General features: G+C 40.5%; 1 protein-coding gene across 5 annotated transcripts in view; it reads right to left on the bottom strand.

Moving 5' to 3' along the window:
• The window catches only part of GARRE1 (granule associated Rac and RHOG effector 1), a 72,242-nt gene that overhangs the window by 38,519 nt on the left and 17,118 nt on the right, over positions 1–16,605 (bottom strand). For 4 of the 5 annotated variants that reach the window (XR_009151893.1, XM_058154780.1, XM_058154781.1 and 1 more), the window contains one exon: positions 11,377–12,665. The exons of the other annotated variant lie outside the window; for it this stretch is intronic. Coding sequence is in view for 3 of the 4 variants with exons in the window: in XM_058154780.1 (XP_058010763.1) it covers positions 11,377–11,859 (483 nt within the window). In the remaining variant the exon portion in view is untranslated. The remainder of the gene's footprint in view (positions 1–11,376; positions 12,666–16,605) is intronic. 5 annotated transcript variants of the gene reach the window in all.

Consider the following 16,605-nt stretch of genomic DNA (forward strand, 5'->3'; position numbering starts at 1 on the left):
GAGGAGAAGAGGAAGGAAGAGGGATAGTAGAGGGAGAAGGAAGGTGTAGGGTGGAGGGAGGAGTGGATGTAGATAAGAGAAGGAGAGGAAGGTTTGGAAAGTAAAAGAAGGTAGAAGAGGGAAGAGTGTTAAAAAGGGTGGTGGTGACGGGGCAAGCCCGACTAATTGTATATAACTGTACATTGGATGAATTACTTGATATGATTGTAAAAATAAAACTTTTTTATAAATAAAAAAAAAAAAAGAAAAACTGCCATGTTTACAGCTAAAACCATTCAACTTGAGAGCTTCCAGTTTAGATTAGTTCGGGGTTCATTGCCAAGGGGATGAACTTACATGATTATTTCACTGAATATTTTTATATCCCAATACACAGCATTATTTATCTTATTGTATTTAATATGGTCATACTAATTAATAAACAATGAACTAAACTAAAATCAAAACTAAAACTCTTTCCTTCCACTTTTCCCAGCATAGAGCCTTCTCCAGAGAGAGGGGGTGGTGGGGTCTTCACGTAATCTGTCTGAAGTACTATAATTTCAGCCTGTGACACATTTGTGACTTGAGTGAAAATCCAGGGTCTATTTGTTTGATGATCCATTGGTTTGTTTTGGCTGTCCCTGTTATTCTTAGGAATTTTCTCCAACACCAGAGTACAAAAACATTCCTAGGCTTCCTATCTTGCTTCTTCAAGGTCTGCCGCATTGTGCCGTGTGCTGTGAGGGCTGAGGCTTGCAGGGATGGCTGTGGCTTGTTGCACTGCACTTTGGGGCTCAGGGGTCTTTTGGCAGCCCCAGAGCAGCAGCATGCCAAGAAGCCCCCCAAAAGCTACAGGATGACAAGCAGCAAGAAGTTCCCCAGTTCTGGAGCTGCTTGCTCCCCACAAGGGAGGTTGCAGGGTGGCCAAAAGGACACAGATGGGGGAGGGTAGATAGGTGGGGGAGGGGAGTTGAGGAGGAGGCAGTCCCTTACCTTACCAAAGGTCAAGACTGGGAGGGACTAAGCCAGAGTGGCTTTGATAGGGGTGGGTCTTCAGTTAACGACTAGTGTTAATTCAATTAATGACAGGAATGCCAGGATTTCTGTTGCTAAGCGATGCAGTCTTGTGGCACTGCTGTGTACAATCACATCACTCTGTGATGGAAATTCCGGTGCTAAGCTGAGAACTGCCTGCATATCACTAGTCGTTTTGTGGTTTGACCACTGCAGTGCACTCTGCACGGGGCTGCTTTTAAATACGACTCAGAAGCTTCAACTGGTCCAGAAAGCAACAGCAACAGCAGTCATGGGCATCCTTCAACAGGTCAATGCAAGACCCCCATTTTGCAAGCTCCACTGTTTTCCAGTAGGCTTCCATGTGCCATTCATAGAATGGCATGGGGCTCCGTTGCCTAAGTCTACCAATCTCTTCTGGTGTCAATCCAGATGGTTCAATCTGGCAGAATTGGTATGCTTTGGGTTCCTTTGATCAAGCAGTGCTATCTATCTAGAACCTGGAATGAGGCTTCCCTTGAAATCTGGAGGGCTCCCATCATGCTGGTGCTCCTGTGGATTTAAAAGACCTGCCTGTTCTCCCAGACTCTGACCTAGAATGACTGCAACCCCTTGTGGTATAAGTGGGTCATAGGTTTTTGTGTGGCATCTTATTTAACATTTTCTACTTAGATTATATATATATTATTTGTTCTTATACGGAAGCACCCAGGAGTTAATCTGGAATTGAGCAGAACCTAAATCAAATCAATCTATGGAAAACTTATTGATCAACAGGGTTTTTATTAGTCTTGAAATAAAATCCTTTTGATATACTAAAAAGTTGTCAGGAGAACATTTTAATACCTATAGCTCAGAAACAGTTTCCTAGAATAAATATTCTTTTTCATAGACTCATACATTTGTAAGCAATTCACAAGTCATCTAGTCCTATTTTTAGTATTTGATTCGATTGGGGGGGTTGGAGCTAAGATGGAGGATAGGCAGCAACGGCTGTAAAGAGCTCCTCCAAAAGTAAAGTAGGTTTTTCTTTTTTTAATGTATATAAAGTAAGTATTTGATTCCTATGCAAATTTAAATAAAATTCAAGTGTTCCAGTAAAGTTTCAGATGATTATCCTATTATAAAGTCTTATTAAATATACAGAAATAATTTCAGTTACTTTTGCCATCTACTTATGTAACACCCCCCCATCCCCCCAAAAACCTTGTATTTTATCTGTGATACTATTGCCAATGGAATCTGGAAAAGGGTTTTCTAGGAAAGTTATTCGACTGAAATGTGCTTTTATCAAATTAACTGATGCCAGTATTTTGAAGATTCTATGATTAAAAAAAGAATGATAATCAAAAGCTTTCCACAGATCAAAGCACATATGGTCTTAACCTTTCCCCTTACTTCATTTATTTATTTATTAACACGAATTGGTCAGAAACGGTCGAACATAAAGCTATTTGAGTAGAACTGGTAGTGGCTCACTCCTCCCTGTCCGTTTCATCCAGTCTCCTCTGACATTCCATTACAATTCAATCATTTCCTTTCTTCCTACAAAGTTTAAACCTAACAGCATAAGTATGCTGACCGACTTTTTTGTGAAGTTTCATTATTTTAAGTATTCCACAAGAAAATACCAGAAAAAAATTGCACCACTTAGGGGCTTTACAAAACCTCTTAAAGAAACAGAACCATTGGTTTTGAATCCAATTCATTTCACTTAAAATAAGGTATTTAATATATTTGTTTTCATATTTACTTTGAAAATATCAGACTAAAGGGCACGTGATAATACAAAGAAGTTTGCAGCTACATAATTCGGCCTATTATGATAAATAAAAACAAGTTATGCAATGATGGGCTGCAACTGGTTTAACAACCGGTGCGCCTAACGCACTTGCACGCTTAACACACTTACATGCAGAGTTCAAAATGCAGCAAATTGAAGCTCAGCTGCTTACCTTCTAAGGCAGCCCCAGTAAGTAGAATAGCGGAGGTGCAGAAATCAGCTGAGCCAGAAAGAAGGAAATATAGGACAGGATTGGGGGGGGGGGGCAGCTGATCATTGGAACTACTGGTTTGCTGGAATGGTCCGAACCGGCAGCAGCATACCACTGAAGTTATGACTGTAGGCAGACTTAATTTACAAAATTTCAGAACATATAACTTATATCCGTTTTCTTTCAAAATGTTGCAGATTGAGATACAAGAAAATGTGAGTGTTTTATGTTAAAAGATTGTCTATGTGCACAAACCATCATCACTTGAATAAACGTGTCTTAGGCTTACTCAGAGATTGTAATAGGGGAAGGGGTGACATTTTTTCTCAATTAAAACCCAGTGTGACCTTGGACATATGGCAGCTGCTGAGCATCTGAATGAGGATGGAACACAGGCCCATCAGGATACATGTAGACATGTGAGAAAGCTATGGAATTTTGGATACAAATTCATATAATAATGTGAAGGAACTTACAAGGTGAATAGTGCTAAAAGAACCAGAATTTATTTTATTGGGACATATGGACAATACATTAGAAAAAACTCATGGCAGATTGATATTTTATACTGTAACTGCAAAAGATTTATTGTATGCACAACAATGGAAGAACAATGGAATTCCCACAGTGGAGGAGGGGATTGTGAAAATGTCAGAATTTGCCGAAATGATGAAACTTTTCATACAGATGTTAATGTTCTCTGTTTAGTGAGAAAACAAAGAACAAAAACTTTTTTGAAAGATGGAAACCTTATAGGATTTTTTTTCTGTTGACTATAAAAATGAATTGTTGGATTTGAAGACTGAGAAAGATTCAGATTAAATCAGGAGGTATGGGGATGTGAAAAATATTTTAAGAGGGAGGGGAAAAAATAAGATTACGATTATCTGTTCAAAAAAGGTTGGAAGTAATTTATTCATTTCTTAACTTTTATTTTTCTTTTCTGGCACTTCTTTTTTTCTTTTGATTAGTCTTTTATTATATGAAAATTCTTAAATACATTCACTATGGACAAGCCAAGTTGGCTATCTTTGCAGCTATTAAGAATAGCTTCTAAGGAGCTTGCAAGAGATGATAGCCATAAAGCAAGTGTATATTAAGGATGCAATTCTGAATGAGATTCCAAATAGAAGTTAAAGGGTCAATGCAGGTTGGTATATGAATAGCCCTAACTTGTCCTCTGCTTGCAGATAGGAGGCACCATTACAAGTTCCAAACAAAACATTTCCAAAGCCTGCATCAAAAATTTCAGTTAATTTGCACCTCATACGTCTCTCCAGGAGCTGCAGTAGCTTAAAGGGACAGAATGATTTTTGGAAATTGCTTTAATTCTTCTGATTAGCATGCCAGTATGTTTTAGCAATAGTCCACGACAAGGGCTTAGGAAAGTTCAACTTTCATTTTGATGCAATGTGAGGGATACAATCATAAGCACATGCATCACCTTGGGCTTCTTGAATGGAAAGTAAAAAATAAATGAAAAAATGAAAAAATAAAATCAACTAAACTAAAATATAAAATAAAATATAATAAAATATAAAATAAAGCTGTCATAAGGCAGGTTAAAGATAGAGAATAAGGGAAAATTCCCCCCAAAATACAATCTCTATTTCTACTCCACGGAAATATTTGAACAGCCATAATGTAGAATGTGAGATCATCTAAGAAGAACACAAAGATACTATTTCTCATAACGCTATATGCTATATAGCAGGCCTGAAGGTTTTTAGGGTCCTTTCAAGGTAATATCAAACTATTTTCTGTTCATACATCAACATTCCAGACAGAATCACCAAACTATTGCTAGTCCTCGCTTAACGACCGTTTGAAATTATGATATATGATGGTGCTGAACAGAGACTTACAACCCCCCCCCCCCAAGTTACGGCCATTGCAATGTTCTTGCAGTCACACGATTGCAATCCAGGTGCTTGGCAAATTTTTTACACTTATGCCCTGCAATCATGTGATCCCCATTTGCAATTTCCCTGCCAGCTTCCTTGGAAAGTCAGTGAAGAAGCCAGCAGAGAAGTTGGCACACCACTGACTCCTCTGGTTCCTGGGGTTGGCTGAAAAAGGTGAGTTCCAAAATCAAGCAGGTTTTTGGCATGGAGCGTTAGCAGCCGGGGGTGGTGGTGGTGGTTTGGAGCCAGAAGTCCTCTTGTTTCTGGGACACAACTGCAAACACCCCATGCTGCAAACACTCTAGGACAAAATATTGCTTGGATTTCACGATGGATTTTTTTCAGCCAGCCTCTTTAAGAGCAAAAGGGCTTCCTACCAGACTGAGTTCATCCCACATGGGATGGAATCCCTCCACCAAACAGTTCTTTCACTCTCAAAGAGGCTGGCTGAAAAAGTCTGTACCAGAGGACTGGAAAAGAGCTGGTTAGGTTCCAGTTTTCGAAACAGAAAAAAGAAAAATGGATCCAGGAAATTACAAACTGATCAGTGTGACATCAAGACCTGGGAAGATCCTGGAAAAGACTATCAAGAAACAGATCTGCAAACACCTAGAAGCAAGCAAAGCTATTACTAGAAGACAGCATGGGTTTGTTTAAAAAAGATCATACCAGATAAACCTTACTGCATTCAAAGTGATTGTGGCAGATAGCCCTCAAGGTACAACAGGCCATTTAACGAATGTCTGAAGCTACAACATCCTCTCCAAAAGCTATATATGAACCTGTTTCAAACTTACAACCCCTGCAGCAACCTCACAGTCATTCACCCTTACGACCAACCACAGAGATGCTGCAGCACACTCACCCACGTATTTCCCCCCCTCCCCACCCCCGCACTGGCTTGCCAGGTCCCCAAAGGCACTGGGCCTCCTTTGCCACCCCACTGGGTTCCATGCACTCCTGTCAGCCTCCACTACAATCCTCACATATTTTTTGTACAATTTATATTCAGTAGTTAGAATGTAAAATGCTTCTTTCTGTAATGTAAAATAGTTAAGGATATAAGATGTATCATTGCCCCATACAGAGTAAGGTAAAAGGGCCCTTTAAGAGTGTCATCTGACATAACAGTGGGGGAGGGGTGATTAACAGCTGAATGCTAGGAGCGCGGGCTTTTTCAACAGACACTGCATTCCTGAGATGATTGACAGCTAGAGACCGGCGGAGGAAGATTACCACGGGGGCCGAGAAGGAGCTGGCATTGGACCAGACCAGCCTGACCTCCTGAGGGAGGAGGGACAAATGGGGGGATATGAAATGTTAGCCATATTTTGTCTCAGATTCAACTTAATACTGCTGCAATCCAGATGTACCTAGTAAAAGTACTTTTCTTTGTTTTCAAATGAAGTCAAGGTGTATTCTTTCCTAGATATAATCAGAGGCAGCCTGACAACTCCTCTCCATCCCCAATCACCAGTCACTCACTTAGCTTTTGAAGATATCCAGAGCTTCGGAAATCAGAGTAGGGAAGGCTGGCCAATCCTCCTGCTTTTGCTCTCCTCACAATCCTGTCCTCGCCAGTGCCAGCCACGCTGGTGACAAGGTTCCAAGTGATATACCCATGGCAAACAGAACTCCGAGGCAGGTAGATTCCTCAAAGAACAGGTTTATTGGATCTATCGTACTGGCACAAGCTGGTGAAAACTGACTTGGTAAAGGTTCCCATGGTTTTCATCTAATTAAAATTTTCCCCCTTTTCCCAAACAAACAGTCACATGGTCCAATCAGAATGCTGTCCAGCTGTTTGGTAACTTCACTCCTCCTCTCTTCAGCCACCTGCTGGAATGTCCTTGGTTCCCAGGGGAAAGTATTTCATTCTGGCTACAAACCTCCCCCCCCCCGCTATCTCTATTTCCACCCCCCTAACCCTCATCTCCCTTGTAGCAACACTGAAGCCTCAAAGATGGCCTCAGTCAGGCCAACTTCAGAGTTGACATCTAGCTTTACACACAATCCAGGAGAAGAAACGCTGCTTCTTTTGCTCCCCTCGCAATCCGTTCCTCCCCAACTCCCCGTTCTTCCCCTTTTGCAAGGGAGCAAAAGCAGCATCCTGGATTGTGCCAGGTGGCCCAGCAACAGAGCGGCCTTCCCTACTCCAACTTCCTGGGCTCCAAAGGTAAGTGTGTGATTGTGACAGGGTGGGGTACGGAGGAGGCACATAGGGCTTTAGGGAACCCAAGGGGCAGGAAGCAGAGCATGGGATATCTCAGAAGGCGGGGTGCACCTCTGCCTGCACCAGGCCTCCCCAACTCGATGATCTACCTAACGACCCATTCATTCGTTTAACCAACGCATTGGGGGGAATGCAGGGATGGGGAGGTCATTAATTATGCATTTCATTTAACATATCACTTGACTTCTGATGGGAATAGGCAGGCTCCATTACTGTTGTAAGTCAAGAACCCCGTCTTCTGTTATTCTATTAAATTGTGCCGGAAAGCTTGCTAAACCATCCTCAAAGAGATGCTCTCCAGCCTTTTCTTAAAAACCTCCCAAAACGGACAAAACCTCTGTATGTAAACTGTTGGACAGATTTTACAATCAGAGTTTTAACCTAAACTCTTAAGTTACTTTATGCATACAGTAAAATACAGGCTGCTTCCTATCCTCACTATAAACACCATAGAAGCTTAACAGCTCTGAAGATTGGGAATAATACTTTAATCATCTTACACAGGGAGACACAGAAGAACCATCAAGGCTATCTATAATAAAGGGAGACATGTTCCAATGTAACTTCATCCGTATATACTTACATATCCCAAATTATAAATTTTGTGAGTGTATTTAACATTATGCTAAATGAAAAATGAACTTCTGACTGTTTACTCCCTAATGCTTAGATGGCAAAATATGTGGTATCAGCAATAGCCACTAGGCAATAAAAATAAAGTGACACCTGTCATTTTTACTTAATACAGAAATGCCTGAGGCAAACTGTTGGGATGGATATAGAGAACAAGAATGCAGAAAATTTAGCTAACAGTACCAGTTGCACAGGAGAGTTTTGCAAAATTAGAACATGAAATATTTTTACCAGGGGTATCTCTTACAAAAACACAGAGGACATGAAGCAACAAGTAGCTTAAGAAGATGTGAAGAAAGCTACTGATAATATAAAGACAGACATCACTAAACTGGAGCAGCATAGCATAATCTTGCTGTCTGGCAAGCATTTATACAAGAAAAAAATGATTCTGACCAGGTCAGAATAAGATGATAGTACCAACATCAAGCTCAGGGCCCAAACAACTAATCACTAACACAATTCTTATAAGGTAATTTGGAAGAGTAAGTTTGAATGCAAAATTGTACCATACATTTTGGCTATATTTGTACTTGCTAATAAAAGATCTATTTGATTTATTAGTGAGTGAGAGTGAGAGAGATGCAAACTGTGTGGTGTGGACTCTACTAAGACTGAAAAAAGTTGGTTGAACAACTGTTTCAAACAAATCAATGATTAGTATACGTGGGTTAACCTAGTGGGAAGGGTCAGGCAGAAGCTCTGTGATATTTATAAATTATAAATATTTGAACAGCACAGTCAAAAATATGATTTTCAAATTTGTAGATACGTATTAAGCTTGGGGATCGTATACATGTACACTCTATTAAGGACTACATGTTGAGTGCAGTTAGTCAGCTAGTTATGAATCCATCTGGTGGTGATGCTGTCTATACCACATTTTTCTATCTTACCAAAAAGTAGGCTGTGGTATAGAAAACTACTGAGAAGCTGGAAAAAAAAATAGGCTATAACCAATAAGATGATTAGAATAAGAGAAATACACATGATCTTCATTTGGATGTGAAAACAAATCAAAGGCCTAAGCACAGGATGAAGGGATGTGTTGTCAGGCTCTTGATACATGACTAAAATGGAATGTGCAGTCTTTTTCCAAGACAAACGGACAGAAGGACACTTCACTGAGGGTCACGGACATTCAGGGCCTGACTCACCTTGTCTGTTTTTGTCTTGGGGCTGTGGTGTTGTGATCTGGAGTTTAGGAATGTTAATATGAGTTCACTGTCATGACTGCTCCTAATTAAAGAGAGGTGTCCCTATTTGATCAGCCTACTCCAAGACTGATTAGGATTGACTCTGCGGTAGGGTCTCTTGGATCCTATGGAGTTTCAGAAGCCTGGGATTTTTTCCAAAGCTTTTGCAGAGTTCAGCTGAGGCTCTTCTGCAGCTTTGAATGAGCAAACCACAGGAGCCTTGGACCAGACCGCATCCCCTTAAGACTCTCAACAGCCACACATTTTGTAAAGCATCATGGTTTTACCAAGGAACTCCAAATGACAAGCGCCGGAGAAATCACGAGATTCAGGCAGTTCAAATGAGTATAAAGATTTATTGCAAACTTAAGCTCTCTACAAGAACCTGAGCTGTTAACAGTCAAGGTCAAATGAGCAGGAATTAAGGCGGCATTCATGGTGGTGGGCTGGACTTAGATCTCTTGCCGGAGCGCAGGGTCTCGTGACTTATGATACATTTGACTCCTCCCTTGGGCTCAGCCGGATCATCTCCTACAGAAGAGCAACCAAGGTGACTAGGGGATTGGAAGCTAAAGCATATGATGAACGGTTGCCAGAACTGGGAATGTCTGGTCTGATGTAGAGAAGAGCTAAGTGTGACATGATAGCAATCTTCTAATATTTGAACTGCTGTCACAGAAAGGAGGGGGTAATTATTCTCCAAAGTATCTGAGGGTAGGACAAGAAGTAATAGATGGAAATTTATCAAGGAGAGAGCCATTTTGGAACCAAGGAGAAATTTCCTGGAATACTGCAACCAATTTTGGTCACCATACTACAAAAAAAGATGTTGAGACTTCAGAGAAGAGCAGCTAAGATGATCGAAGGCCTGGAGACCAAACCCTATTAAGAACGGCTGCAGGTTTTGGGTCTGGCTAGTCTAAAGAAAAGAAGAATTAGGGGCGACATGATAGCAGTCTTCCAGTATTTGAGGGGCTGCCACAAAGAAGAGAGGGTCAAATTATTCTCCAAAGCACCAGAGGGCAGGACAAGAAACAATGGATGGAAACTAATCCAAGAGAGAAGCAACCTGGAATTAAGGAGAAACTTCCTAACAGGGAGGAAAATTAACCAGTCGAACAGAAGTTGCCTCCAGAAATCATGGGCGCTCCATCACTGGAGGTTTTTAAGGAGAGACTGAACAGTCACTTGTCTAAGATTGCATAGGCTCTGTGCTTGAGCAGGGGCCTGGACTAGAAGACCTCCCAGGTCCCTTCCAACTCTCTTCTATTCTATTTCATTCCTGCCAGTGGAAACCATCAGTGAGATGGCTTGTCTCCAGGAGTTGTGGGGACTTCAGCACAGAAGTTTAGATTAGAACAGATTAGACCCCATTTGTCTGGGACTGTGTAGGCTCTCCTGCTTAAGTGGGGTGGTGGTGGTGGTGTTAATAGAAGACCTCCCAGGTCCCTATCTATAACTCTTGTTATTCTGAGCCCTTTTTAAAAGCGACTCAGCAAGCCTAAAATGCTAAAAAAAATATGGCTCCATCCAAAATTAGCTGAACTTCTCTCTCCACAAATAGAGGAGCAATGCAGAGGATCTCCCATCTTTCCAGCACTGGGCTTTACCAATTCAAGAGAGCTCATGATTATTCCAGACAGGTGTGTTATCAGTATGGGTGGCTCTCATTCAATATACACTGATTGCTGCTGGAAGAGTCCATCAAACTCTACCACACCGCAAAACAAGCATTTTACCACCTTTTACATTCATAAAGTGGCGCCATGACCATCGGAAACTACTTCATAAGGTATTCAGGAATCCAGTGCATGTCATAAACCTTACCGATGGGCCTTATTTCTGAATACTGTACCAAACCTTAAAAAAGAGTCAAAGAGTTCAAAACTTCATCTTAGATCAGTGTCATCGTCTAGAAGCAACGTCTAGAAGCAGCATACTCAAAAATATGGATTCAGTTACTATTTTAAACATCCAACTCTACACTAAAATGCAATTATTTTTTGAACCGTCACTGCAGTAACAGATGGATATGTTGGTGAATTTTTGTATTTTATTTCCCATATGCACAGGGATTGATATAAAAGAAAAGGGATCCATAGATTCCAGGGAAATTAAAAACAATAATTGCATTCATTCTTATAACGTCAGTATCAAAATAAAGCTAACTTACCATTTATCCATAATCCCATGAAGGTTTGTTTTGTCATACATTTATTAGCGGTCCTTTAGTTACTTGGGAAGGTATGTGTTATGGCAGCATCACTCCACTTGCTAAACATTTCATAATAATACCACCACTATTTTTCCAAAGAAAATACCAGCTCAGATGTTTCTCTAATTTCTGTTGGATATGTCTACTCTGACTGCAACCCTAAAACCTCTCAGCAGATCTTGCCTAAAGAAAGGAAGCAACTTACCTCAATGTCCTGTAGGCTGAACTCCTTCTGATCTTTAAAGTTGGCTGCTCCAGCACTAAGTTCCATGAGCATTTTTGCAATTTCTGGTTTTATTGCTGCTGTGAGTCGACTTGCTGCCTCCATGACATGTTCCTGCACGTCCTTCAGTTGCATAGCTGCCTTAGAATAGTGCGAGTTCCGGAATACACTGCTGAAAAGGTCTGTGAGGAAAGTGCTTGCACGACAAAATACATTGAGTGCATCTAGGTATCTGGAGATTCCCTGCTGGAGGTCTGCGACCGGAGTCGCGTGACTGCAGCTGCCAGCAGCAGCCAGGGAAACCAGAGGAGAGGTTGGAGCTGAAGATGCTAAGGAGGCGCCCAGAGTCTTGCCCAGTTCTGGCACTTGATACTGCTGGTGTTGCTGCCCTTTTTGCTTGGACCCGCCAAGCAAAAAGCGCCGCTTATAGTCCATTTTACTTTCTTGTGCACTGCAGCAATACATAAGGAAGTACTTGGCCAAGGGTTTTTTGAATTAATTCATTCTCATGAGTTGCTCTCTTGGAAAGCCATCTATGTGTAGCAATAGCAGAGGAGCATGCACATAATTTCCAGAAAAGGCATTTGAAGAAAAAAAAATCTAGGTACTAGGTGTCGGTAGTGTAAATGGCAGCTGTTTTGCTGACTTGTACAATTTGCTGTTCAAATGCAGCACTGCTGCAATTACAAATTATAATCATAAAAGCAAGTGGTGGTAACTAAAAATACTATTTCCTCCTTAAGCATCCTACAGTGGGCACCCAAAATGTTGTTGCAAGGTACAAGACACAAAAGCCATTTGCTGTAGTTTTCCTGTCAATGTATTTCTGACACCTGGTGTTAATATTGTTTTAAATTGAAGAAAACTCATGTTTAAAAAGTAGTACCATTGTTAAATTCTTCTTCAGTTAGTATTAGGAAAGGAAAAGCAAAATCACTGCTCAACAGTGATGAGTAATGCAGACTATGACTGTTCTTGAAGAATCACTGAGTCTTAACATCAGCAGACAAAATAACTTCTTGATTTGACAGAGCCCGTCAGTCAAATCCCATCTTAATACTGAAAAAAAGCATATATTTTTCTAGAGTCTTTGCTACTACACTTTATTCATAACGTATGTTTTCTTTTCTTTTTATTGCAAGCCTTTCCACTTTTGCTTCTTGGTGCTGAGGTAGTTTCCTTTTAATATTACTAAGTGGTGCTTTCAGGGTTCATTTTTCTTGATTGTAGAGTATATAGGACGCAGAAATGTAAGGCCTCTAGGTCATTTCCTGGCAAGGGAAAATTGCAAAAAGTTTATTGTTTAGTAATATGTTCTATTATAAAAAGTTAACTTCTACCTGTCTGACAATAATCTGGATAGTAGATTATCACATAAACACTTATGTATCTTATTTGTAAACTGAACTGAAATACGATAAATACATTCAAGATATCACAAGTCTTCCGTCATTTACAGACCAATCTAAAGTTCAGACATTCAACACTTCCTCTATTTATACTTTTGATCTTGCAAAATGCCTTGAGAAAAGTCAGATTATATTTGAATGTGAGCGATTTTAAGAAAATGTCTTGCTGAAGAGTACTTAGAAATACTGTAAAACCCCCAGCGTTGCCACTTCTCAGCTTAGATCAGCAGTTTTAACTGAAATTAATACTGGAGATCTTCCGGGTGGATTAAAAAAAGCTGTTTATGTGACACACTTGCATACATCTCTGTATACATATACAATAGTTCCCGACAATTGAGCCAATTGCTAATTGAGACATTTGTTAACTGAATTTTGCTTCATTTTGCCACAGCTAAGAAAGGGGATGCTGCAATGGTCCAAGTGTAAAAAATGGCCATGTCACTTTTTTCAATGCCGTTGTAACTTTGAATGGACACTAAGTGAAATGCTGTATAAAGCAAAGACTACCTGTATAGGTCTCAGAAACTATAAATTAAAAAAATACAGGATAAGGCCTGGAAAAGATTTCTTTCTTTCTCATGCAAGCCACTTTTACACCTAAAACATAATGCCACATTCCTGGCTTTCAAGTCCATCAGAAACAGCAAAAAGAAAGGAAAAACAGTAATAAAAAATGAAGTTCAAGAGTATTAAAAAGACAGGTTTCCTGTTCTCCAATGTTACTTGCAAATCACCTGAGCACCTAGAGACCAGTGATTTGAGCATAGTCGCATTTTTATTAAATTATGGAGGTTTTTTTTAAATTTAGAATATTTAGAGCTTGCTCACTATCCAGAGGAGGGTTATAAGTTATAAAAAAAGTAAATCATATCAATACTAGCTGGAAGGGAATGCAAAAGCTGGGCTTCCTCCCAGTTGCACACTTCCATTCTGGGCCAATCAAAACAGCCCTTTCCCATTGTCTGGGGCCTTTGTGGGTCTAATGGAGGATTACTGGCGTTTTTGAGAAGGCTGAGTGGCTGTAAGGAGGCCTCCTTTTCCACTTTTAACTCTGCCTAGGGATACCTTTCCTCAGAGAACTTGGTAGGGAATTTGGGGTTCCTCCTGGACCTAGAGCTCCTTCTCCAAGAGCAGCAGCAGCTAAGGAGACCTTTGCACAGGTTCAGTTTGTGCCCCAACATTTCTGGAACAGGAAGCCTTGCTCACAGTAACTCATACTTCACACAGCAACTCTTACCTTAATCATTTCCCATTGGGATTACTCTAACATGCTCTATATTACAAAGATACACTATGAGGGGCATTCAGAAACTGTAACTGATCCAGTTCAGGCAGGTTTTGGCGTCTCTCATACCCATATGATGCCACTGCTCTGACTCTTAGTAGGCTTCTGGGTGTGATTCAAGGTGTCGATTGTCGCTTATAACAGCAATAGCACTTAGACTTATATACCGCTTCGGAGTGCTTTACAGCCCTCTCTAAGCAGTTTACAGAGTCAGCCTCTTGCCCCCAACAATCTGGCTCCTCATTTTACAGACCTCAGAAGGACAGAAAGCTGAGTCAACCTTGACCCTGGTGAGATTCAATCTGCCAAATTGCAGGCAGCTGGTGATAAGCAGAAGTAGCCTGCAGTACAGCACTCTAACCATTGTACCACAACGGCTCTTATAAAGCTCTACATGACATATTATTGGCCTAACTGGGAAAAGATGATCAAGCAACGGATTTGTGAGTGCCTAGAATGAACAAGCCGATTACTAGAAGCTAGCATAGGTTTGTTAAAAACAGATCATGCCAAGCAAACTGTATTGCCTTCACCGATAAAGTGACTAAATTAGCGGATCGAGGAAACGCTTTGGATATAGCAAAGGTACACTTCAGTATTTGACAAAGTAGATCACAACCTACTTCTTAGTTAAGATAAAACAATGCCGGATAGACAGTACAATGAACAGCTAAGGGAACTAGGTATGTTTAGCCTAACAAAGAAAAAGCTTAAGGAAGACATAGTAGCTATCGCCTAACATTAGAAAGGCTGCCACAGGGAAGCGTGTGGTGATGTATTCTCCACAGCACCTGAGGGCAAGTCAGGAAGCAATGGGTGGAAGCTTGTCCGAGGGAGATCCAACCTGGAAATAGGGAGGGATTTCCTGATGGTGAGAATAATTGATCAATGGAACGTGCTCCGTTGCTAGAGGTTTTCAAGAAAAGATCGGACAACCATTTGTCCAGGATGGAATAAGGACTCCTGCCTTGGGCAGGTGGTTGGATTAGAAGACCTCTAAGATCCCATTCAGCCCTATGAGCCGATGTTTATGTGGGACCGCATTTCTCCCAATAGTTTTTAAGCATTTAAATTTTTGTTTTCTTTTTCTTTCTGAATTTAATATTGTAATAAAAGAAAAAAATAGAAAAAAGAAAAGATTGCCCCTCTCTTTCAGTTTTCAACTTCTTTCCTTCTTCTCTGAAGGCATTCTAAGTTGATTTCAACTTTAATTATTAAACATTGAAAATGTTATGACGTTAACAATCATGGACTATTTGCAGTCCAAACGTTAATAGATATTAATTAATCCTTCCTTTTTGGAAAGAGGAATTTTCAATCTGTTTTGGAAGTCAGGAAAGCAAAGGCTCAGAATGAACGAAGACTTGCAACAAAAGTCAACCATAATTTAAAAACTTTCTTTCAACGTATAAATAACAAGAAAAAAGCCAAGGAAGCAGTAGGTCCACTTAAGATAGAAGATGGCAAGGAGGTAACAGACAGCAGAGAGAAAACAGAGGTGCTTAACTCATTCTTTGCATCAGTCTTCACACACACACAAAACTATAGCCCAACCCACCAAAACATACCTGTAAAAGACACGTTAGAAGTAAAAATTAAAATAAGCAAGAAAATGGTTAGAGAACCCCTATCTGATCTTGATGAATACAAATCACCAGGACCTGATGGATTACATCCCAGAGTTTTGAAGGAACTGGCATGTTATCTCAGAACCATTGTACCATATCTTTCAAAAATCCTAGAACACTGGGGAATTTACCTGAGGATTGGAACAGAGCTGACGTGGTTCCCATGTTCAAAAAAAAAAAAAGGGGGGGGGGAAACAGACCCAGGAAACTACAGACCAATCAACTTAACACCAATACCTGGGAAGATACTGGAAAAGATAATCAAAAACCATATGTCAGCGTTCCGAGTAGTGCATCCGCTAAAATCAGAACTCCGAGGCAGGTAGATTCTTCAAAGAACACGTTTATTAGATACATCATATGGGCACAGCTAGTGAAAGCCAACTCTAAAAGTTCCTGTGGTTTTTTCCCTAGTTAGAAAAAGCAAATCTTCCCTCCTCAGATCTCATAGGTCACATTGTCCAATGGGAGTAGCTGGCAGGGTGCTTTGATCACTGCTCTCCTCCCTCCCTCAACTGCCACCTGTTGGTTCCCACGAGAAAACTTTTTGTTTTGACTAGTAGCAAGCATATCTATTTTCCCCCCTTCCTTCCCCTCTCAAGAGTTTGTGGCAACCATGAGACAGCACAAGATAGCTTCAGCCAGGTTCCCTTCAGAGTTTTTTTTTAAATTTGCATTTATATCCCGCCCTTCTCCGAAGACTCAGGGTGGCTTACACTATGTTAGCAATAGTCTTCATCGTATTTGTATATTTATATACAAAGTCAACTTATAGTTGACAACATATCTGCAAACATCTAGAAACAAATAAAAGTTACAACTAAAAGCCAGCATGGGTTTCTTAAAAACAGATCATGCCAAACCAATGCCAAACCCATTTTATTTT

The sequence above is a fragment of the Ahaetulla prasina genome, chromosome 12 (assembly GCF_028640845.1).
Source record: "Ahaetulla prasina isolate Xishuangbanna chromosome 12, ASM2864084v1, whole genome shotgun sequence".
Taxonomy (NCBI): domain Eukaryota; kingdom Metazoa; phylum Chordata; class Lepidosauria; order Squamata; family Colubridae; genus Ahaetulla; species Ahaetulla prasina.